General features: G+C 37.0%; 2 protein-coding genes across 2 annotated transcripts; both read right to left on the reverse strand.

Annotated features, from left to right (window-relative positions):
- Positions 1–2,395: 2,395 nt before the first annotated feature.
- LOC117628664 (bifunctional UDP-glucose 4-epimerase and UDP-xylose 4-epimerase 1-like) lies at positions 2,396–5,704 on the reverse strand. The gene is made up of 9 exons (XM_034361159.1): positions 5,173–5,704; positions 4,701–4,750; positions 4,482–4,617; positions 3,952–4,053; positions 3,618–3,845; positions 3,277–3,358; positions 3,079–3,161; positions 2,896–2,987; positions 2,396–2,777 (listed from the first exon to the last, which is right to left on the reverse strand). The coding sequence occupies exons 1-9, from the start codon at positions 5,365–5,367 to the stop codon at positions 2,693–2,695; spliced, it is 1,053 nt and encodes a 350-aa protein (XP_034217050.1). The 5' UTR covers positions 5,368–5,704; the 3' UTR covers positions 2,396–2,692.
- A 472-nt stretch (positions 5,705–6,176) lies between these two features.
- Positions 6,177–9,596, reverse strand: LOC117628663 (transcription factor MYB3R-5-like). Its single transcript, XM_034361158.1, has 8 exons — positions 9,351–9,596; positions 8,821–8,987; positions 8,552–8,603; positions 8,293–8,350; positions 8,091–8,185; positions 7,813–7,916; positions 7,521–7,649; positions 6,177–7,128 (listed from the first exon to the last, which is right to left on the reverse strand). Exons 2-8 carry the CDS (start codon positions 8,955–8,957, stop codon positions 6,411–6,413), a joined length of 1,293 nt encoding a protein of 430 aa, XP_034217049.1. The 5' UTR covers positions 8,958–8,987; positions 9,351–9,596; the 3' UTR covers positions 6,177–6,410.
- Positions 9,597–23,894: the final 14,298 nt, after the last annotated feature.

Genomic DNA, 23,894 nt, shown 5'->3' on the forward strand with positions numbered 1-23,894 from the left:
TTTTATTTTTTTAAGGAAAAGGAGATTGGAAAAGGGCAAAAACTGTGGGGGCCCACGGACAAGAGGGAGTGATTAAACAACGGATAGGAAGGCGCGAGAAGTAGGGGCTAAGAGAGAGAATTAGTAGGTTTTTCTTCTAACGTCTTTTCCAGAAGCTTCTCCCATTCCTTCATTTTCTATTATTTTATTATTATTTTTTGCCCAATTTACGTTTTGTTCCCCGTAACTTGTTTAGTTTTTCATGTTGGTCCCTGTTTTCTTTATTTTGAGAATTTTCATCCATTGCTTTTGGAAGGTTGGCAATTCTAGTCCAAATTGACAAACCAAAAAAAAAAAGATTTTTTTATCACAAATGATCCCTAAGGTTTACGAAATTATCATATTTTGTTCCTAATGTTCTTTTGTGACACTAATAGTCCTTAAAGTTAGCTTCCGCACAACAAAATGATTCCTGTCGTTAGATTCCGTTAATTTTTTTGTTAAATTAATGACGTGGCACATGTGTGGAGTTCATACATCCAATAATATAGAGCCACGTAGCTTTAAATATAATATAATATTTTTTAAATATTTTTAAAACTTAAAATTTATTTAAAAAATTAAAAGCAACTTAAATTTTTTATTTATATTTTTAAGTTTTAACATAAAACTAAAATATCAATTAACATAAATTTCCTAACTTATCTTCAATTCAATTCCTTTTCAATTAATTCATTCTCACTCGATTACGAATCAGTAAACATGCCATAAATTCAACATATTGATTAGCGCAAAAAAATCCTTCCATTCTATGGAGGCAAAACACTCTTTGGTTGTCGGCTGTTTTCTACCTAGCACTGCTCCCGGAGCTTTAATGAAGTTAGGTTTGTGGATGCCTTTGGAGGTAGGGAATATTAATTTGTGAACACCTATTACAGTTTGAGTATATAACACATAGAACCCGTCAAGACAGAGGCATGTAAAGTTGTTATTGGACTTTGATGAATTGACATGTTATCAAATAAGACTAAAACACCTTGTGACGGGTACATTACGAAGATTGCAATGGAAAAATCTGTGAGAAAGGGGACCCAAAATTATTTTTTATGGGTGTCTTTTTGCGACTCTTTGAAGTACAAATAATTCTAAGAGCATTCACACAACTCAATCAAATTAATATTAGAGAGGGAAAATTCGAACACATGATCACAAATGTAAAACTAACTACTCTTGACCATTTGAAGTTGTCCAGATTGAAAGGAGCTGGCTTTTGAGGGCAACTCTCACACGTGATCTTCCTCTATGTCTATTTGTTTGCAGAATCTCAATCCTCAGCACGATGAATCTTGCAAAGAGTTTCATAGTAACTAAACAACACAGAAAACAACAAAAGAGCTGAAACAAACAATCAAAATGAAAAAAAAAACAATAAGTTCTAGAAGCTCCATCTTGATCCACATCACCAGCCTTATCTTCAACTGATCCTCATCTCCCAAGATCAGCAGAAAGATTTTGACTAGAAATTTCTTCAATTTAAAGCATTTCTTAGGGCTTCAGCATGACCCATGAGAGCAGCATAACTAATGCCTTCAATAGAATCCCCTATATGGTGAAAATCCAAAATGATCAAGAAATGGTTTGTTCTGAATGATTTGTAGGTTAGGATGCTCAAACCCAAGCTGATTAACTTTTCAAGTTGACCTGTAATTTATAACAGAAAGTTAATTGAAATTGATTGTTGGTGTTACTGCCTTGGTCAATCCTAGGAAGCTTTCGAAGAATTCAATGGACAAACAGTGTGACACGTATCAAATTCTAAAGTAAAAGATATTTTTCTAATACTTAGGTGTGATAGTAATATCGTTATTATGTGTTACTAATTCATGTGTTATGTTATATGTGAATGCTACATATATAAAAACATGAGTGAAAATGAGTGGACGCGGTATGACATTCGAAAATCTTCCCCCATTTCACATCCAACTTCCACTTAATTTAAGTAGGACCAGTCCGATGCTGCCACTGAAATGCACAACATATTAGAGGTATCGTCTCTTTTTTATATGGAATTATTCTGTACAAATATTCATCTTATTTATTTATTTATTTATATGTTTTCCCTCTTTCATTGAAAATTATTGCAGGTTGCCCGGTAAACTTCCTGTTGAAACTTTATTAATTCGTGGGTTCTTCTAGTAGCCCTTAGCCAGCTCTCTCTCTCTCTCTCTCTCTCTCTCTCTCTCTCTCTCTATTCTCACTAGATCAAAACGTTTTTAACATTGCCCCCATTGCTTAGCTGCTTAAAACTACAAACCCGCACGTCTCTGTGCTAAGAAAATTATCACATCCTGAAAACTGGTCAAATTCCTCAGACAGTTTGGATACGTTTATTCTAAGAAAATTCCAGACAGCCTAATTCCAAGACCCAAGTAAACATTTCTAGAAGCAAACGCAAGTTTATGCTTCAATTTGTTACCACACAACATGCATGGAATAATTCTTTTTCGATATTTATATATACTTGCCAGAAAAGGAATTTATTCCCATGATGTGGCCCAATTACATTTCTTTTAAATGGAAAAGATAAATAAAGGAAAAACACTTTAGTAGATGAACATATCTAGCAGGACATCAAATAATACAGTTTTATTTCTCAAGGCAGTGGGAGGTAAGTCACTTAGACAAACTTCCGTGCGCTAATGTACAATTCCATTCAATACTTGGACTGGTAACCTCGTGGATTGTTTACCGCCCACTTCCATTGGTCCCTGCACATCTCGTCTATTCCGTATTTTGCCCTGAAACCGAAGATATAAAATTAGCGAAGAAGAAAAACTATGCGGCTCCAGTCATCATCTTGAAGGATCAAAAAGAATGTTTTGCATTTGCATAAAAGAAGAGATGAAATCTACTTACTTCCACCCGAGTTCCCTTTCAGCTTTCTCTGTTGAAGCATAAACAGCAGTAGCATCTCCCGGCCTCCTTGGGCACAGTTTGATGGGGATTTTCTGGGATATACACAATTAAGACAAAGTTCCATAATGAAAAATTGATTGAGAAAAAGAAAGAGATAGTCATTTAAAGGAATCGCACAATCACCTTGCCAGAAGCCTTCTCGAAGCCAGCAACCATTTGAAGCACCGACGTACCTTGTCCGGTTCCCAGGTTGTAGGCAACACATCCTAAGACATGAAATTCTATTTAGAACACCCAAATGCCAAATAAAATTACCACAAATATTTCTGACATGATAGAGTCATTCAGAAACATGACACTCAAGATAATAAGAACAATCACCTAGATTCTCTGTAGTAAAAAGCTTCTGAAGAGCAGCAATATGACCATCCGCCAAGTCCATAACATGAATGTAGTCTCTGATCTGTGCATAATGAAGAGAATAATAAAACTGGTAATTAGGAAAACATGTGGATTTAATCGATTGCATAAGACTAACAAGAAAGTCGTGTATTAGCAGCATGCTGAAGGATGATTCTATGAGTATAATATAAAACCATATGCAGTCCAAGCCAAAATAAATTCAACACGGGACCAGTAGCTGGATGTCAATGAACAAGTGAATTCTTGCCAATCCTACCCAGTCATCTTGAAGAAAAACAATCTTGATGGATTTTACATACCGCAGTACCATCCTTGGTGGGATAATCATGACCATAAACATTAAGCTCAGGCAATCTTCCAACAGCTACTTGCTGTATGTAAGGCATGAGGTTGTTTGGGATGCCTTTGGGATCTTCACCAATTTGCCCACTCTCATGAGCCCCGACAGGGTTGAAGTACCTCAGTAGAATAATTTGCCAATCTGGGTCTGCTATGTGTATATCTCGAGCAATTTCTTCAAGGAAAAGCTAGTAAAATGGAGCAAATCCTATGTTAGAGAAGAAAGAAAGAAAGCCATCTAATTTTTAACTCAACATTAATTCAATATTTTGTGGAAGAAGATATGTTGTATACCTTTGTACGGCCATATGGATTCAAAGCTACAAGGTCAAAATCCTCAACACAAGGAATTTTTGAAGGTTGCCCGTAAACAGTTGCAGATGATGAGAAAACCATCTACACTCACACAACATCATATTCATCACGTTAATAGGTGGAAACATGGGAACATTTTACAAAATCAATGTCTCAATGTTCAGATGCTCAATTCCACAGAAGTACTTTAGAAAAGACGAAAATAAATAAGTTTCTTTTCTCTAAATAATGAAGCCAATAATTCAGAACATCAGTATGTTTATAATCCACTTTGTCCTTCTCTTTAGTTTGACTGGGGCATAAGAGACAGTAAGAGAAACCAATCGCCAGCACAGGCACATGGGGGAAAGAATGAACATTTAAAACATTGGTCCAAGTTCCACTGGTTTCCATTCCACACGGTTGCCAACATATGGAAAACAAAATAGTAATCTCTGAACCTAATTTGAGGTCCAACTGCAGAACTCAGAAAAAAGAAGAAAAAGGAAGAAGAAGTTGAGAGATCAAACCTTTTTACAATTGTATTTTGTCATGACCTCATAGAGATTAATAGTGCCAACCAAATTATTATCATAATAACGGCGTGGGTGAGCAACACTCTCTCCTACAGCTTTCAGGCCAGCAAAGTGGATCACGGCATCAAATCTGTCCCATTATAATCCAACAGCAAAGTCAAATACTTGAACGTTATAATTACATACTATGATGTAATTAAGAAAATTACTCACTTTGTTTGAGAAAACAGCCTCTCCAAATCGTCCTTATTTCTGAGATCACCCTGCAACCAAAAAAAAAAAAGAAAAGCATAAGTAATTGAATTAATGAGAATGAGGCCAAAGTGAAAACACAAAACACAGTGTTAGGCTTATAAGAAACTAGGAATTTTATTGCAATAATTGGAGACGATTCTAAAGCAACTGAGCCGAGCAAAACTATGTTCAACTTAATTTCAAGAAACGAAGCACAGTTATCAGGAATCCAAAATTCCCTTTCACTCTAATTCCCAAAATAAGTAACAGAGCATCAAGAAGTCAAAATTTTCTTTTCCAATTTTAAAATTATCTAGGGAACCAAACAGAGCAGCGTAAAGCCAAAGCAGCAAGTCCACTAAACAAGAAAAAGAGCAAAAAGACAAGAAAAAGAAGAAAAAGAGAAGCGGCCATAGCCAATGAACAAGTGAAAGTGAGGATAGCGATATACCAAATGAAAGTGGAGCTTCTGAGAGAGCTTAGGGCCGACCAAGTCCCGAACGCGATCAACAGCTTCAATGACGGAATTGTCAAGATTATCAAGGATGGAAACCCTAAACCCTGCTTCGAGAAGCTGAACCACCGTGTGGCTCCCAATAAACCCCGCCCCGCCGGTCACCAGAATCGTCTGCTCCATTGACCCCATGCTTCTTGCCTCCTCCTCCTCACACACTCACCACAAACGAACTCACAGAGAGAGAGAGAGAGAGAGAGAGAGAGAGAGAGCGAATCAAGGAGGGTCGTTTGGGAATTTCGGATAAGCAAGAAAGTGAAGAAGAAATGTGAATTTGAATTGGAATTTATGAGATTATTATACTATATATATATAAAAGAAAAAGGGGGAAAATTCAGTTGATTGGGGAATTGGATAAGAATGAATAATTGAATTACGTGATTGATGATAAACACCGAAAAAAAAAAAAAAAAAGAAGATAAAAATGAGAAAAAAATTGAAAAGGGTGAGAAGTTCAGTTGAGGTGAGTAGAGAGAATATATGGAATCAGTACAGTTTGTTTTGCTTGGCGCGTTTTTAATAGATCTTTCCTTTTCTGTTATGGCGGAGCTGTGACGGTTGCAGTCGCGCGAGTAAAGCGCGTTCGTACTCTCCAGTGCCAGTGGTATTGGTAGTTTGCGAATTTGAAATGGGTGTGATTAGACTCTGACGTGGTCTATCCTATTTCTGTTTTTCCAGCGAATTTGGATATTTTTGTTTTTCTTAAATTGCTTTTTCTTTTTCTTTTTTCTTTTGAAAGCGATATTTTTTTTTTTGTAAAGTTTGTAACGAACGAATTTGACATGGTTTGGTTGGCGTGCCGAATATCGTATCCTATAAATCTTTTTGGAATATAATGATAATTAATAAATAAATATGGGAATTTTGGCTTTTCCTTTTTGGGGAATGAGGAGATAGAGGACTTTTAGATTTAGGAACATTTTTTATTTGACGAAGCAATGTTTCAAACTAGTTTAATGTATAGAGAGTGGAATAGAACTCGGGTGCAAAGGACGAGCACACCACCTTAAGTGACCAAACTACATCTACTTACTTAGAACAGGGTAGAGTTTGAACAACTGAAATGAAAGAAATTAACTCCTTTAATGTGAAGAAGCACACACTAAAGCACATCCATTTTGGGCAAAAATTTGAACCGTGGAAATTTGGCTTCTTCTAAAAGTGTCAAGGTTAACCTATGCACCAACGTTAACGTCTGATGAAGTAGCATATGCAGAGAAAAGTTGGCCACATTTAGTAACACCTGAATCATTTTCGGCGTCGAATTCACGTTCCAGGCACCTTCCTAGAGATTTAACGGCAGCTGAAGAAGCATCAGGTCTTCTGGAACTTCTCTTTCTTATGATGGAAGGAGTATTTTTGAAACTCAATGCCAAGTTCTTCAGTCTCGACCCGGGACTGCTGCCACTGCTGAGATTCACATTAACATTCTGCGCACGGCTTTGGGGTGTGGAGTAGCAGGATGGACTCTCAAGGGGGGAGGACCTGGTAGAAGCAGATGCACCCACGAAAACCGATGAAGAGACTGATAAAGGGCTGTGTTTGGAAGATCCACTTGTGATTAGATTTGTCAAACTATTTGCTCCTCTATCTGATGATCTACATTTCTGCACTTTGACAGGTTTCCATTCTGAACAAAGTTCATGTCTATAAGAACATCCAAGAGTCAACTCTGTAGAGCAAGCGCTATCACTAATCTCCAACCCTGTTCTCTGATTGAGTGAGGCCAGTCTATCAGAAATCTGTCCGGCTGGGTTAATCTCGACAAGGCCCGATCTTAATTCACCGTTCCAGACATCAGGATGCATATCCACATCACAACCATTAGGTGAGTATGAATATAATTTTCTCTTCAGTGTGCAGTTCCAGTGATTTTTAATTGCATTGTCAGTCCTGCCAATTTCAATACAGATGAGATGAGTGAGTGCATTCAACAGAAGGAGCCAATCTCCCCATCTGAATTGTGTTAATAAACATAAATTACACAATCATTAATGATTTATCTATGTTCATGGTAAACTGTATCTTCACCAGCAAATAGTACACAAATAGTGCATGTCTAAAATCCAAATTTTGACCAATTTAATATATTAATCCTTATACAAGTGATAAATAATCCAGATTTTTACCTCATTTGCACCACATACAATCACAGGAAAAAAAACCATGTGCATATATGTTCAAGTTCCCAAAATATGTTGTTCAGTCTTCAATTAATGAATTCATCATATACAAATAAACACAAAATCATACTTTCATCCCATCAGCTTTCAGTTATTGCATACCTTCCAGGTAGAAACCTGGCTATTTCTGCCCACTTGTTACCAAAGAGTTGGTGGTAGTAAGTAAGAACCCACTCCTCTTCTTCTGTCCATGCATTTCTATTTATAGCCGGGCATAAGTGATTGTACCACCTGAAAGTAATTATTAACTTCATTATTGTCTAGTATATAATCTGCATAGCTAACTATTAAAAAACACAAAGGATGTGAACCATAGATTTGCAGAACATATGTTGATTGAATGGTACTTGGTGCCAAAAGTTTGATGCACTGACTAGAAATCGTTGCTGCCTACCTTTCTCGGCATTGCTTGCCCATTCGACCTGGTAAGAACTTTGCAATAACAGACCATCTTTTAGCACCATGACTCTCAACTTGTTTGATTATGCAGTTGTCTTCCTGAAATCCAGATAAAGGAACAAATATCAGTTTTCCTTCAGTTAGTTTGTTCAGTCAACTTGTTTGTCCGTGCTTCTTAGTTTGTTTTCTCATTGATCACATATCAGTTTAGCATAAAGTAAAAGCATGATTTCCCCATTGTTATAAAAGCATGCAAGAGTGTTATGTTTGCACCTCCTTTGTCCAGGGTCCCTTCACAATTTCAGGATTTAGAACCTTTTGCCAGCGCTGCAGGCACTGAACATCTGTGCGCCCAGGGAGACACGCAGCTGCAGGACATAAGGAAGCAATCAAATCACAAACTTTGCATCAGGCAACTTTCAAAAAACTAAAAGCACACTTTTGAAAACCAACTGAAAGACAGTGGCATGCCCACCTATTTCCTTCCAATTACTCCTGTTAAACTTTCTGACCAGCTCTCCTAGAAGACCGTCCTGCCATAACAAGAAGTCAATTGATTAATAAAGTGATTAATTTCTGAGAAGCTAAGGAGACTAAAATAAAGTCTCCACGTAGACTAAACCAACATTATAAATATAAGAACTTCTGTATTTCCTTCATTAACAATGTATCTAAAACTTACATGCTAAACTGGCATTACAGAACTACCAAACTAAGGAATTTTCACTACTGACCTCTTCCTCTGTCCAGCATTTCGCTGACCGTCTCATCGGACCAGTGGCTCTCCTAGAACAGCAAAGCAGACCATTCATCACAGTTTAGTATCAAATTAAGCATTTACCCAAAACCAAACCAGAAAACTCATGACCAAAGAAAAAATTAACTCAAATGGCGATAAGGCATAACCAAGTAAATTGTAATATGAGGAAAAAGGTTAATTGAAGAATCAGATGCCATCATAAATATGCCCCTTTCACGTAAAAAGTTAATTGAAGCAACATACCGAGTAGCAGAGCTTGGCTTGGACGCAGGCGAGTCAAAACAGCCTTCAGTTTCATATAATGCTTGCAAAAGGAAACCAATTTTCTCGTATGGATCCACAACCACCTCCTGCAGCTGCTCCTTTTTCACTTTCGCCATGATCTCTTAGAAAAATCAGTTTTCCTCAACCTTGAACATATTACAAGCAGAAAACAAGCCCTAAATCAGTTAAAGTTAAAGTTTTGATCGTACTAGAAAATTCAACATTCTGTTTGGTTCCTGAGAAAACAAACTAATTGAAGGAAAACTAAAAGTGCCAATTGATCTCACAATTGCATCAAAGCCAGTAATTTGAGTGATATAATGAAAAAGCGACAAAATTTTGTCATATTTTCTCACATTTTCTCACCAACCAAACAGAGCAGCAGAAATTTCAACGAATTGCGAAATGAACCATCACCAATTGCACAATGAATCACATACTTGAACCAAAACAAACACAAAAAATAAGGAAATGCAAGAAACTTAAAACCACAAAATTAAAATCCGAACCTTGAAAAAGAAAGCTTCGAGGGTTTCTGAGTGTGTGAGAATCTAATCGCCAAAACTACAGAAAGCAGAAAGAATACCGAGCTGGTTTTAAGCAAGGGCAGTGTGAAATGCGAAGGGCAGGACTTTTGGCGGGAAAGTTGGGAGCTTCTAATTTTGAGCGAGTGGAAGCGAAAGCGGTTTTTGTTTGTTTTCTCAGTGGTGAGCTCTCTTTCTGAGAGAGAAAAGTCAGAAATGATTGAGTGAGAGAGAGAGAGAGGATTTGTGGTTGTATTTATTTAAGCGTTTTGGAGAAGTAGCGTACGCTGGAAGCTGATGGCCAAGAAGGAAGCTTTGGTGTTGTATTTGAAGCGTTTTCAAGAAGTAGATTGCGTTGGAAGTTTGATCAACCAACGGCGGTTGTTTCATCGCGTTTTGGAGGGTAGGAAACGTTTGAATTCGTTAATTGGATATGGGCTTTTAGGTGGACTCCATTTCGGCCCAATACAATCTTGATGTTCCTTCATCGATCTCGTCAAAGCCGAAACTCATCTTATAAACGTGTAAAAAGCCACATATATGAACATCATATCTCTCTCGAATTTTTCTACCAAATTTCAAACACGTAATTTATCATATATGTAAAATTTCACATTTTCTTTGTTTAATTTTTTCTTTTCCAACCCAACCCCACGTCCAAAACCAAGCCCACCATCACACAATGAAAGTGGAACTCCATCTATTAGGAAGAAAAAAACACACACACACACCCACCTAGTAAAGTGTTTGTGTTGAGAACGTACGCACAAAATATGACCAGATATTTGTTGAATTCAATTTGTTGTTTGCAACCCATCAAGCTTATAAACTTGCTAGTAGGTTGAATTCAGTTTGTGGTGCACTATGATTGAATATTGTGGAATTCTCTAGACAAAGCCACAAACTTGTCGGTGGACTTGGTGATGTCTCGGCAAACATGCATATGTTACCAATCTAAGATGGAGCTAAGGCCAATTAGTCTACACAAAGCTATGTAACCTCTTGCAGGGTAGGTGTCATCAACTCAGATACACTGGCTGCATGAACCTGCTCCCTTGGTTCTACGATGCCCTGGTAGTGTCTTGATCATCAAATATATAAGCGCAAATGCGTATGTCTTCTCAAGTCTCACCAAAAGTCATAAAGAAAGAATCAATGGTCCTTCTTTCAATATGATTTTTAGCTAGGATCCTTCGTCGCAGATATGATTCAAACTCATGAAACTATTGTCTTGTACTTCCTAAACCCCTTCACTTACAAACCAACAATGATATCAGAGCAACACGACTCAAAAACCATCACATACGCACTGCTCTATTTAAAACACAAACCTACCCATTGTAATTCATCTACATCACACTCTCCATTAAGAGGCTTATATTTGAAAGGGTGAAAATTTACTAACCGAATCTTACATAAAAAGTAGTTAACATGAGTAAAGGCTTCATCGATCAGATCAAGCCAAACTGATCTTAAAAACGTGTAAAGATTTGTGCTTATATGAAAATATCACCTCTTGATTAGTTTTGTGTACCGAATGTCAACCACTTAATCACCACCTCCAAAAGAAACGACCCCAACCCAAAACGGCAATCCCTATCTATATAAAACCCTACACAAGCTCAAACACTATAAATAACCCAACCGCCAAAATGAGTCTTTTCATCAAACGCTCCTCCTCCTCCCTCATCCTCTCTACTACTCCACCGAATTTGGAGTAAAGGTTTGATGGACACTAAGCGTGAGTCCTGGAACCACCAAATAATTTGGCCCCAAACCTACTGTGCGAATTCGACAACTCATGTCACGACTGCACGACTGGTGCCAAATCGGTGATTGCGGAGGACTCCTCCAGGGCAAAGCCTATGGTTCATCCCCAAACACCCTAGCCGAGTATGCCCTAAACCAATTTGGCAACATGGACTTTCACTTGTAGATGGGTTCAATGTTCCAATGGAATTTAGTTCCACGTCTAATGGGTTCACTAGGGGGAACAAATGTATATATCAAACGCAGCGCCCTAATGAGTCGAAGGCTCCTGGTGGCTGCCACCTTTGCATTGTGTTCAAAACTGACTGTTGCACTTCTGGGAAATGTGCGCCTACAAATTGGTCTAAGTTTTTAAAGGATCGGTGTAGGGATGCTTACCCTAAAGATGATCCAACCAGCACTTTTACTTGTTCTGGTGGGATTAATTACAAGGTTGGTTCTGGCCTTAAAATACTATGTGGGTTGCGTAATTAATAAGATTGTACTAATATGGATCGTTAATAAGTTGTGGCCATTACAAGAGTTCGACTTTCACTATCCTATTTTTAAATAAAAAAAATATTTCAAATTCAGAAATTTAATTGGTTGGTTGGAACAGTATATTTGTAACAAAAAAGAGATACATTTTTGGGTAAATTACTCAAATAGTCCTTAAACTTGTACGCGATTTACATTTTGGTCCTTAAATTAAATTATTAGTCCAAATGGTACATAAACTCTATTTTAATCGCTCATTTGATCTAACCGTTACATTTTCTGTTAAATGTAACCAAATTTTAGGGGTAAATACGACTTTTCATAATTAACAAATAAAATAGGGTTAAAATAAATACAAAATTAGAAAATAATTGAAGAAAAAGAGAGGAAAAAATCATGAGACCCAAACCCTCCCTTCGATTTCTTCTCCCCTATTCCAATTACTGAGTTTTTATTTTTTTTTAATTATTTTTTATTTTAACGTACGAAATGACCAATTTGCCCTCATATTTAACAGCAATATTGACAGAATGTAACGGTTGGATCAAATGGGCGATTAAAATAGAATTTATGGACCATTTGGACTAATAATTTAATTTATGGACCAAAATGTAAATCGCGTATAAGTTTGAGGACCATTTGAGTAATTTACCATACATTTTTTTTTCAAAGTTAAGAAGGGGAAGGGGGAACTCTCTCTCTCTCTCACACACACACACACATATACTATAGGGGGTTTGAATCTAAGACCTCTTGAGAACGAGAAATTTTTAAATATTTTGAGTACACCACGTGACTGATGTACTATCCAATAGACATAGGACATGTGAAATTATTCTCCAACTTACTACGTTGTTTTTTATGACATGTGACTAGCTGCTTTGGAAAAATTCCACATGTCCTACATCTATTGGATGGTACACCAACCACATGGTGTACCCAGAATACCAAAAAATTATTCCTCGGAAATACATTAAAGACCTGGGACAATCCAACTAACACCCCATTGGTATATCAAAAGTAATACATTGATTTTAGATGATTCACTGTGTCAAATTCAAAATATTACATTAAGTATTTTATATACATTACACCTATGCAACTCACTAAAATGTTAGCAAAGAAATGTTAATTAATGTATATGTTGACTGAAAATAATTTCTTGAGGTACCTTTCCTTTCTTCTTTATCTCTCCATCTCATCAAAACTCATGTTCAATTCATCATCTTCCTTCGCATGGTCTTTGAGTTTGGTCCTTGAGAATCTCACATGAGAAAAAAGAAAGCAAACATGAACCGAGGACAACCACCCATAAGAACATACGCCTTGAAGAAACTATAGCAAGTCATCCTCAGTTCATATCCACTCTCCATCTCTTCATGCAAGACTATTAGACAAATTAATGGAATTATAATGATCTACCACTCCATTTCATTAATTTTATGCAGCTTTGCTATCCAATTTATATGCAAATATTGCAAACAACATGTTTGCAGTTCTTTTATTATTATTTCATTAAACATGTGTCATAATAAATCCGAAATATGAGCTGAGGATGACTTGCCAGGATTTGTAGGCAAACATTGCACACGCCGAGTTTGCAGTTAGGTTCTTTCACAATTATTGAAACGTACTCACCACATAGAACGCTTTCTTAAGAATCAAAGAAATGGATGCATGGATAAAATCTTAGCAACATTTGTGGGCTTGGCCTTGGGCCCTTGGGTTCTCTTACAAAATTTAGTATTGCAAAATTATTGGTACCTTTAAACATGCATTCTGTTCTGAATCTTGTTTTTTATTTCTTTTTTGGTAAAAGTTCAAGTTCTTTTATTCCTCATGTATACATATTTATTCCTTCATTTCCTTTTAGATCAATCATGGGTTTCATTCGGTCTCAATACCTAAAAATAAAAACAAATAAAAAACGAAGAGTATCAAATTCAACTAAATATTAAAAATACACGAATTGTGATTTCAAATTTAATTAAATATTAAAAATATATGAATTGTGATTTGTACCATATCAACTGACAACGTATTGTACTATATCTCTAATAGAAATGAGTCGAGAAACAATTATTTATTCCATTAGAGGCATAAATCATCTGTTGCACAGTTGTACCTAAATCTCCACAACTCGCATTGTGGAACGTACTTGAAAGAATTCTTCTTTATTAATTCCAGTCATCCATCCAGTGGGATCTGAAGTGGGACCAAATAAGATCTTGAGCTGGGCCTGAGTTTGTTCTTTTTCTTTTTTCTTTTCATTTTAAAGTTTTCGTCAAAGTGAGAATAATTAAGCATCGCCTACTATCATCAATCACCATCTCTGCCTATATACATGGGCCAAACGCGTCATAACAATCCCAAGGCCACCATACATCAAACAATGAAAATGGAAAACTATTTATGAAAAAATCACAGCAAAGTGTGTGTCGAGAACACAAAAAATATGCAAAGATCATACAAGTCATGTTTTTATACCTTTAAACAATAACTGATCAGTTTGCATGATATGCTACAATAAGATAAGATATTTCATACTTACTAATATGTTAGAGTAACATAAATTTTAATGCTTTTATCTTTCGTAGAAATAACACTTCGCACAAATATTTAATGATTTATATAAGATATTGGGGTGAATTAAATATGTTTGACAATTGAAACGTGGAAGATGCCGTATACAGAGGGAAGCATCAATTTGAGGTATACTTGCCCTCCCCGTCATATACAGAGGGAATACGGAAGAAAAATGAAGACAGAGAAGATAGGGTTTAGAACAGATATGAATGAATAAAGAGACATCGTAGAGTGGGTGCTTTGCGAGAGATAATTGAAGAGGACATACAAACAAAATGTGTTTCTTTCAACCTAGTTTGTAGAAATAAAAACGTGATTGAGATGACTCGGTTGCATGTTGGATTGATAAACACAGAAATATCTATTTAATAACATTTAATAATTTAAACAAACCAACACCAACTTAATACACCCACTTCCACTCAATTTGAATTCTCCTAGCCAGAATGTTTAGTTGGGTATGTGTTAAATCCATTTAAATAATGATTTTTAATCTTGTTATATACAATATAAAGTTTCTTTTCTTTTTTTTAAAAAAGTGATTAATTGTGAATTAGTTATTCTTACAGTCTAATCTATTGAAATTCATGTCGTCTAATGTGTATCTTAATTGCCGTTATTGATATAAGATTTTCATTTTTTAAAGACACACTTACTAATTCATAATTCCTATTGGCTTATATTTTTATAGGGTTATATTTATATTTTTAAGATTAAATTTCTCGTTTTGTAGAGCATTTTCAATATTCTAGCAAGTTTCCTAGTATTCATAGTAGAGATAGTGAGACAAGAGAAGAGAAGAGAGTAGGATAGAGGTTATATTATATAAATGGTGTGTGATTAAGTATTTAAGTTGGATAAAAAAGAAAATTAATTGGGTGAAATTACCATGAGGTCCTTAATCTCAAAGTCCATTCTTAAAGTTATTTAATCTAGAAAGGGTAATTTTGACATTATCAAAAGACTTCTGAATTTCAAAAAGTTTGAACGCCAGCTTACTTTTGATTGAAGAATATTTGTTGTGCATTTCTAATTTCTATATTGTTAAATTTCAAAAAGACGGGCCATTGGCCTACTACTAACAACACCGATATTGTCCCCAACTTAATCACCTATAAAACCTAATAAGTGCTGGGTTTATCACAAAAGGCCTCAATGATATTAGTAGTGGAACCATTCATTATATATTGTATTTTATTTAATCAAGTTTCCGATGTGGCACTCATTCTTCAACACGCCCTCTCACTTGGGACCATCACATAGAAGGCCACACATGGAACCAAGTCCACATCGGAGTCAAACATTCAAGCCCAACAAGTGAGCACCACGTATTGGGTAAGGGTAAACATTCAAGCCCAAAATGTGAACACCACATATTAGATAAGGGTAAAGGCCCAATTTAGGCCCAATCAATCAACCCGCTCCGATACCATGTTAAATTTCAGAGAGACGGGCCAGCGGCCCACTACTAACAACACCGATATTGACCTTAACTTAACCACCTACAAAGCCCAGTATATGTGGGGTTTTATCACAAAAGGCCTCGGTGATATTAGTAGTGGAACCATTCATTATATATTTTATTTTATTTAATCACGTTTCCGACGTGGAACTCATTATTCAACATATATAATTGACAATCTGGTAAAATGGTCATGAATTGTAAACCAATGGTCTAGCATGGTGGAAAAAGGGTCTAACCTAATGAAAAAGGATCTTAACTTGTAGACCAGTGGTCTCATGTTCGAATCCTTATGACACTCTGATTGTATGTGTGTGTGTGAGAGAGAGAAACCCCTCCTCACGTAATTTAGACTATATTACTTATATTTAATCATGTAAAAATAAATAAGAATAATTAAGCAAGATAATTTTCATGAGGCCTAGAATTATAGACAATTATTGTCTTTTTTAATGGGGTATTGAATAGGCTGGTTGCAATAGAAATAGGCATGCATGCACAAGGGGCTTGGGAGAGAATTTTTAATGTTTTTTAAAGTGCCATTAAAACCTTCATCAACATAAAAGATGCGCTTGAAACAGTCTTATTAACCTAGATTCGACTAAATTCGAGGAAACTAGTCCCTGAATTTAGTAGGCTAGTTTTTATTGTGTTTTGGCTAACCATAAATGCGTGAGTAGTGTTGCGTGCAGTTTTGGCGTTTTGATGTGTTTTAAAGTGGTTTCCTATGATAGGATTCGGCCCGAAATCTTCGGAACCCAAGACGAAATCCTGTGAAAAAATTCCGATATCACCCCGATGCTGAGCCCACTTACTAATACTAGAGCCCCTTTCTTATTTATTTTATTTATTTATTAAGGAAAGGGGCACAAGACTTTCTGCCAAAATTTCGACAGAGTCTCCCCTGTAAATTAGAATTTACCAAATTTTCCAACATGTTAAACAAACACAGTTTATTCACAACTGGCAGCATACATCAGATAAATCATACAATTTACATATAGGGCTCCGGCCTTCAAATAATTCGAAGCTGAACCACCATCAATGCTCTTAAATCAAATAATGAAATTAAACAATGCAATTAGTGAATTCAAACTAATTATGCATGCTAATTGTAATCCACTTAATATAACTTCTCGATTTCCATCATGTGATATTTGGCAACCAACCACAATCGCAAGTAGATTAAGGACTCAGTCTAAATCGTACAACGATCCAAAACAGGTTCCAAAACTGTCTTGACCACAACCACATTTCAACAACACTCACTTAGCCAAATAGGAAAATTAAAAATCAATCAATCAAGCCCCGTTTTCAAACGAGTTTAATGACCATCGACAAAGTCAAAACCAAATTCATCCAAAGACCAAAATAACTTTAGTTCGAGGCTGCACCCTGGTGGGACCCCAGGCTACCTACGTACTTTTACTGAGGGATCAAGCCACACGTAGTTCTTACATCCATAATCACGAACCAGATGATATACAACCATTTTCAATAGTACAAATAAGTTATTTCTAGAATTATCTTTCCCTTTTACTTTAAATCACAACACACCAAACATAATTCTTTTTAAACATTAATCTATCCTCGACATAGTAAAATAATCCATTTTTCCTCTTTCTGTTACTTTACTATACACCGGAGAGTCCAACGCCACACGTAGTAAAGTACGATAATCCAAGTGTACGGATCTTTTACCAAACACCTGATAATCCAACGCCATGTGTGGTAAGGTAACCATCATCCCAATGAGCATACACGCCGGAATATCCAACGCCACATGTGGCCCAACTAAACCATATATGCCCAAACGCCGGAATCATCCAACGCCACGTGAGGGTACAACCCAAACCATGTTCTATGCGCGCAGACAACTTCATCACACGTCGGATCATTCCAACGCCACGTGTGATAATCCATAACAAATCATAATGTCTCACATGCCGGAATATTCCAATGCCACATGTGAGATCCAATAATCACATATTTTCCCACATGTCGAAATTTCCAACGCCACGTGTGGGAAATCCAGTATATGAGGGATGGTACTTAACATAGTGTAACTATATAATTTCCAAAATAATCAACATTATTTATTAACTTAATTCACCATAATTCATCCAAACCTCATCACAAATAATTTGAACAACTCAACATAAACTCATCACCAAAGCAAGTCAAGCTCTCGAATCTCGAGATAAACCAAATTCACAATTAAATAATACTAATACAAATATATTTAAATTTCCCAAATTTTCATTCAAACTATATTTCATGCATATTCATTTAATTATTGAAAATAATGCACGTTTCAAAACAAAATTCACTTAATTACGAATAATCATAGCCGAGCCCAAGGCTCACTTTCACAACCCACCAATCCGATATTCCAAGCTCACCCATTCCATAACTTCAATTGTCAATAACAAAATCCAAGAATTTCTATAAGATACTATAAACCAAACTCCTAATCCTAACATAATTAGGACAACTCCAATAACGGTCAAGACTCGCTTACATGGTCATTCTAGTACTTCTCAAAGGATAAAACTACCTCGGAAGACTCATGGTCAACCGAGTGGTCTAACTACCCAAACTTGGTCAATCGGGCCCACGGGGTCCACGACCTCCGATTTCTGATCTGAAAGTTCCTATGGATTCCACAAGGTTCAGGATACAAGTCCTGTCGGATCGCTCACGATCGCACGATCGGATAGTTATCGTAAGACGCAAACTTTAAGTTATTGAATCGGAACAGCCGGGGCTTTGATTCACAATCCGCGAATTCCTACACGATCATAGAGATGCCTAGATCAACATATATTGAAATGGAGTCGATCCAACGGTCCAACCATATCAAACCTGGATAATGCCTAATATGCGATATCCGATCGATGATTAAATGATAACTAGATTCATATCCGAGCATACCGTCTTGGTTGGGACGATATGAGAATTATTTTAGGACTCAAGGACCGGTCAAAAAGTGGCCCACGCGCCGCCACACAAGCCGGCATCGCGTGGGTGTCCAAAGGGATTCCTGCGATTGGAAAATCTCCAAACTGCCGGTCAAGACTTATACCTACACAATCAGCACATAGAATGGAGCAATTTTTGTTTGGACCTACCCTAAAAAGTCAACAAAAGTGGCCGGAATCGGAGGCCAAAATCGGCCAAACTTCCATAGCTTATTTAACCACCAAAATGCAGAAATTGATCCTAAACAACACCACCAGCAGCTAGAACGCATTAAAAGGATGAGAAAACATACCTAGATCGCAAGATTTGGTAGCCAGTATCGCCGGAACGAGCTCTGAAAAATTTGGGTAAAAATCAGCTTTGTTTCTGCAATTTCCAGCGATCGTGGTGGCTGTCGGCTTCGGGAATGGAAGGAGGAGGAGCTGGCGGTGCTTTTGGGACTGGTGCCACCCCAAGCGATGGCTGGAGGAAGCGGTGGAGACAGTAAAACAGTTGCCGTTGTGTGTAAGCAGGGGAGGGTATCACACAGGAGGGAAAAGAGAGAGAGAGAGAAAGAGAGAGAGAGAGAGAGAGAGAGAGAGAGAGAGAGAGAGAGAGAGAAATGAGGGTTTTTCTGAAATGAGGGTTTTTTTGAATTTAATTAAACCCTTTTCGAAATAATTACGATTATGCTACTAAAGGTATTTTGATCGTAACTTTTTCGTTACAAATCTGATTCAAGCTTACTACGCATCTACGAACTCATCTCGGTACGATCTACATAATAATACCACTAGCTGCCCCAAAATTCGTCTAGATTAAAAAGTGACCAAAATACCCCTACTTTGAAGGCAAAATTGTAAATTCATATTAAATTAAATTAAATTAAATTAATTAATGAATAGTCTTATTTTGGGTCGGGATGTTACATCCTATTATTTTGGAATTTTATAGCCTAATTTAATAAGGTTTTAGTTTCCTATTCCTAATAAACTTGTAACCCAAGTCTTATGAGATATAAATAGGACTTTTGGGGTTGATTTAAATTAGCCGACCAAAAGAGTGGTAGGGGAATTTAGAAGAGAGAGAGACACAAGAAAATTGAAGAGGGAATTGTAGGGTGTTTACAAGGGCATTAAATGGTTTGAGCAAGGGTGAGAGAAAAGATAGTTAGGGTTCTTGTGAGAGCTAAGAGGGTTCAAGATTGTAACCAAAGTTGTTCTTACATACTAGTGAATTTCTAAGGCGGATCACCAAGATGATGTAGGCACGAGGCGTAACCTCTATAAATCTTTGTGTTCTTGTGCGTTTGCTTACTCACTTCGTGGTGTGTGTGTTTTATTCTCAAAGGGGTTTGTGAGTGTGACGTCGCATAATTCATCAACGATAAGGTCTTGGAATGCTTTCACACAACAAGTGGTATGAGAGTCGCAGTTGCGGTGAATATTGATTTATGCCCAAGAGCTCTTACAGTTTTAAGGGTGACGGTATGTTGACGATGGCAGACGACAATAAGACACCACAAACGGTGGCCAGTGTAAAGGTCGAGTTGAAACACTTCACCGGCAAGGAGAACTTCACACTTTGGCAAATGAGAATGAAGTACATCCTCAATGAGCATGTTCTCAGTGTAGTCTTATCAGGCAAGGAAAAGAGCCGAAAACCTTGACTGATGCGTAGTGGGAAGACCTAGTTTAGCTTGCTAAGAGGTTCATCAAATAACATCTCATGAATGACGTGTTGTGTAATGTGATAGAGGAAATCACGAATCAAACATGGGAAAAGTTAGGAGAGATGTTTGCGTCGAAATCATTGTCTAACAAGCATTTCTTGAAGGATGAGGTTCTTACTCTTCGTGTGAAGGATGACAGAAACATGATGAAGCATCTGAGTACCTTTAACATGTGTATTGCAAACTTTCAATGGATTTATGAGGTTTATAAGTTAGAAGATAAGGTCGTGTTGTTATTGACATCCTTGCCTTCGTCTTATAAGCACTTTCGAATGACGCTTATATTCGGCCAGGGAACTTTGAAGTTTGAAGAGGTGGTGCAAGACGTCTTGAAGTACCACCGGATGGTTCAATGTTCCAAAGGAGGCTCTCAAAGTGAAGGTCTTGTGGCGAGGATTGGAGGGTGGGACCATTCAAGCAAGCATGAGGGCAAGACAAGACATGGTAGGAATTCTAGATTTGAGTATAATGAAGATTGCTTCAAGTGTAGGTCTAAGGAGCATTGGAAGTGGAATTGTCCGATATGGAAGGAGAAGCGGAATAAGATGAAGGATACCGAAGGTTGAGGTGCAGCAAACGTGTCAACTGGTGACAGCGATGACGAACTTTTGATGGTTACGGATGAGGAGCATAATGTGGACGTCGTCACAAATTCTTCGAGTAAAAGGTCTACTTCAGTTTGAATTTTAGATTTCGAAAGCTTATTTCATGTGTGTTCAAATAAGATGAAGTTTGACACATATGAGGAAATGAAGGGTAGCAAGATTTTGTTGGGAGGAAAAATAAGTTGTGATGTTTTGGGCATGAGAACAATGAAGATCAAAATGCACGATAATGTTATTAGGAGCGTTAGTAAGGTAAGGCATGTATCGGCACTAAGAAAGAATCTTATTTCTCTTGGCGCTCTAGATAGAGAAAGGTATTCGTACAAGGCCAAAGAAGAGAAACTTTTAGTCACACAAGGTTTGGTCATGATTATAAGGGGGAAGATTCAGCCTAATAATGTTTATCAGCTTTTGGGGTACAATTATAGGTGGAGGAGAGAATTCTACCAAGGAAGACTGCAAGATGGAGTCGGGTGTGGTTTGTACCAAGGAAAAGCGGGCAAAGGATCTTATTATCAATGAGCCGGTGCAACGAAATGAGGTTACAAGTTCCCTCAAGACAAGGGATGTTAGTCAAGGTTGATTTATAAATAATTTATCATCAAGGGTGCTTGATTTCAAAGATATAGAAGCGGCAGAGTCGGAGGACAAGGTCCATAAGAGGGAAGTCAAGACAAGTGATAATGGGAAAACATTGTTGGGTCGATGGCAATAAAAAAGACACTTCTTACCAAGGTGGTCATGGAAGGAACTCCAAGATGGGTGGAGCTTGACATAAGGGTTGGATAAGATGGGCATCAACAACAAACTCACAAAGGGGTTCTACTTGAGGTAGAGACTTCATCACAAGCAAGGTCCGAGCCAAAAGAATCCATCAAACCATCTCAAAGGTTTGGATGGAAGGACAATATAGATTCAACTACGTTTCGGAGTGCTTTTGGGAGCATGAAGCCGAAGGTTGGATGGGTGCTTTGATGAAAATAAAGGAATTAGTTCATAAGTCCAAGAGCAAAGTTAGTGATTGCGTGGGGATTAGCATGCGGTTTGCGTATCAAGGCATGTCAAGAATTCAAGATTCTAAGAAGGCGATGAGTAAGGAGTTCAGCATGGGGGATCTTTCTTCTACACAAGAGGTCCGGGTTGCCCAAGTTTAGCTTGGGTGGAGCACCTCCTCACCCATCTAAGGTGCATTGAGGCAAGAGGTTTCTTGCCATGGTGGAGCTCTTGGGAATTACTAGAATGATTTCCAAGAGGTTCAAGATGTTCTAGGGGTCAACAATAGGACTTTTGGGGCTAGGTTAAACTAGCCGAGCCAAAGAGAGGTCGGGGAATTTAGAAGAGAGAGAAACAAGGGAATTGAAGAGGGAATTCTAAGGTGTTTACAAGGGCATCAGAAGGTTTGAGTGAGGGTGAGGGAAAAGAGAGCTAGAGTTCTTGTGAAAGCTAAGGGAGTTCAAGATTGTAACCAAAGTTATTCTTACACACTAGTGAATTTCTCAGGTGGATCACCAAGATGACGTAGGCACGAGGCTGAACCTCTATAAATCTTTGTGTTCTTGTGTGTTTGCTTACTATGTTCGTAGTGTGTATGCTTTATTCTTGAAGGGGTTATGCGTGTGTCATCGCATAGTCCATTAACGACAAGGTCTTGGAGTGCTTTCGTACAACAATTTTGTCCTTTATGTCATTGGACTAGATTCAGGGAAATTATGACTGTAGAAAGAGATTATATAAAATTATTTTCGAGAGTGATTCTCTCCATATCGTTTTAGCTTTTTGGCTGGCTCAAGTCAGTGGGTAAATTTTTACACATGTATGTCATATTGCTATTGGGATGACTCCCTTTACTGTGTCCTTTATACCTAGTTTAAATAAAGGGGTGCCTATGCACCTAGGTTCAATTTAAGCAGGAAACAATCTTGAGACAAACCCAATATAATACCCCCCTTAGCGAATGACAAGAATAAAAATAAAGAGGCACCCATGCTCTCTCTGCATAGAGATAGGGGATGGCTAAGGGGAGAGACGATTGGTGGGTTTGGGGAGATTTTATTATTATTTTTGTTTTAAAATTATAATTTTCATCTTGCTAAATGAATTAAATGTTATAAACAGGTCTTTAGTATTACTAAATGAAGTACATGTTATAACATAGGATACTAAAATAATACATGTTATAGTATAGGTGGAATGATAAATCTGCTGCACCGAAAAATTCTAATTTTCTTCTAAGAGAATTTATAAAGAGAAAAGTGTTTGATGAAATACAACAGACCTAAAAGAAAAGGCTAGGCAACAATAGTGGAGAGGATTTCATTTGTAAGGGGGTCTCTCACAAAATATATATAAAAAAATTTGAACTCACAACATGACTAAGTGGACAAAAACATCATGTGTAAGTCAAAATATTTACAACTTTTTTCCTTTGATAATCTACACATAAATTTTTTTGAAGACCCATTAAACTCAATAGAAGAAACCAAAATCTCACAAACCCAAACAAACCATATGTTGAGGAAACACAATACAAAGTTTCACAAACCCAAAACACAATATAAAAAAAAAGAGAAAGTTTAACAAACCTTAATTAACTGAGTTAATTCAACTGAAAAAATTTGATAATATATAATATGAAGAATAAGAAAATAAACAAAAGTCACGAGCATAGTTGTATTGTAAGAGCAAGGAGGAAGTTTATTGTGTCCACTGAAGAAATGGAGAAATAGGGGAAAGAGTTTTAGATTTTAAGGATTTGTGTTACAAAAATTATTATAATATAATAATTATAGATTAAAAAAGAGGTAAACATGAAAATGAAATTGTTAAAGGTGTTGTAAAATATATTAATTGTTGTAAATTAATTATGTGTGGAGCCCACATGTTGGAAGGGGGCCCACACGTTGGAAGAAACTTTTGCCTACAAAAGAACCAAAACT

Source organism: Prunus dulcis, chromosome 5 (assembly GCF_902201215.1).
Source record: "Prunus dulcis chromosome 5, ALMONDv2, whole genome shotgun sequence".
NCBI classification, from domain to species: domain Eukaryota; kingdom Viridiplantae; phylum Streptophyta; class Magnoliopsida; order Rosales; family Rosaceae; genus Prunus; species Prunus dulcis.

Coding starts and splice junctions, on each gene's coding strand:
- LOC117628664 (XM_034361159.1), bottom strand. CDS start 5,367: ATGGGGTCAATGGAGCAGACGATTCTGGTGACCGGCGGGGCGGGGTTT. Junction 2,988..3,078: donor TCGAGAAGGCTTCTGGCAAG/GTGATTGTGCGA, acceptor TGTATATCCCAG/AAAATCCCCATCAAACTGTG. Junction 2,778..2,895: donor GAAAGGGAACTCGGGTGGAA/GTAAGTAGATTT, acceptor CTTCGGTTTCAG/GGCAAAATACGGAATAGACG.
- LOC117628663 (XM_034361158.1), bottom strand. CDS start 8,957: ATGGCGAAAGTGAAAAAGGAGCAGCTGCAGGAGGTGGTTGTGGATCCA. Junction 8,186..8,292: donor GAGTAATTGGAAGGAAATAG/GTGGGCATGCCA, acceptor TATGTCCTGCAG/CTGCGTGTCTCCCTGGGCGC. Junction 7,917..8,090: donor AGGGACCCTGGACAAAGGAG/GTGCAAACATAA, acceptor TCTGGATTTCAG/GAAGACAACTGCATAATCAA.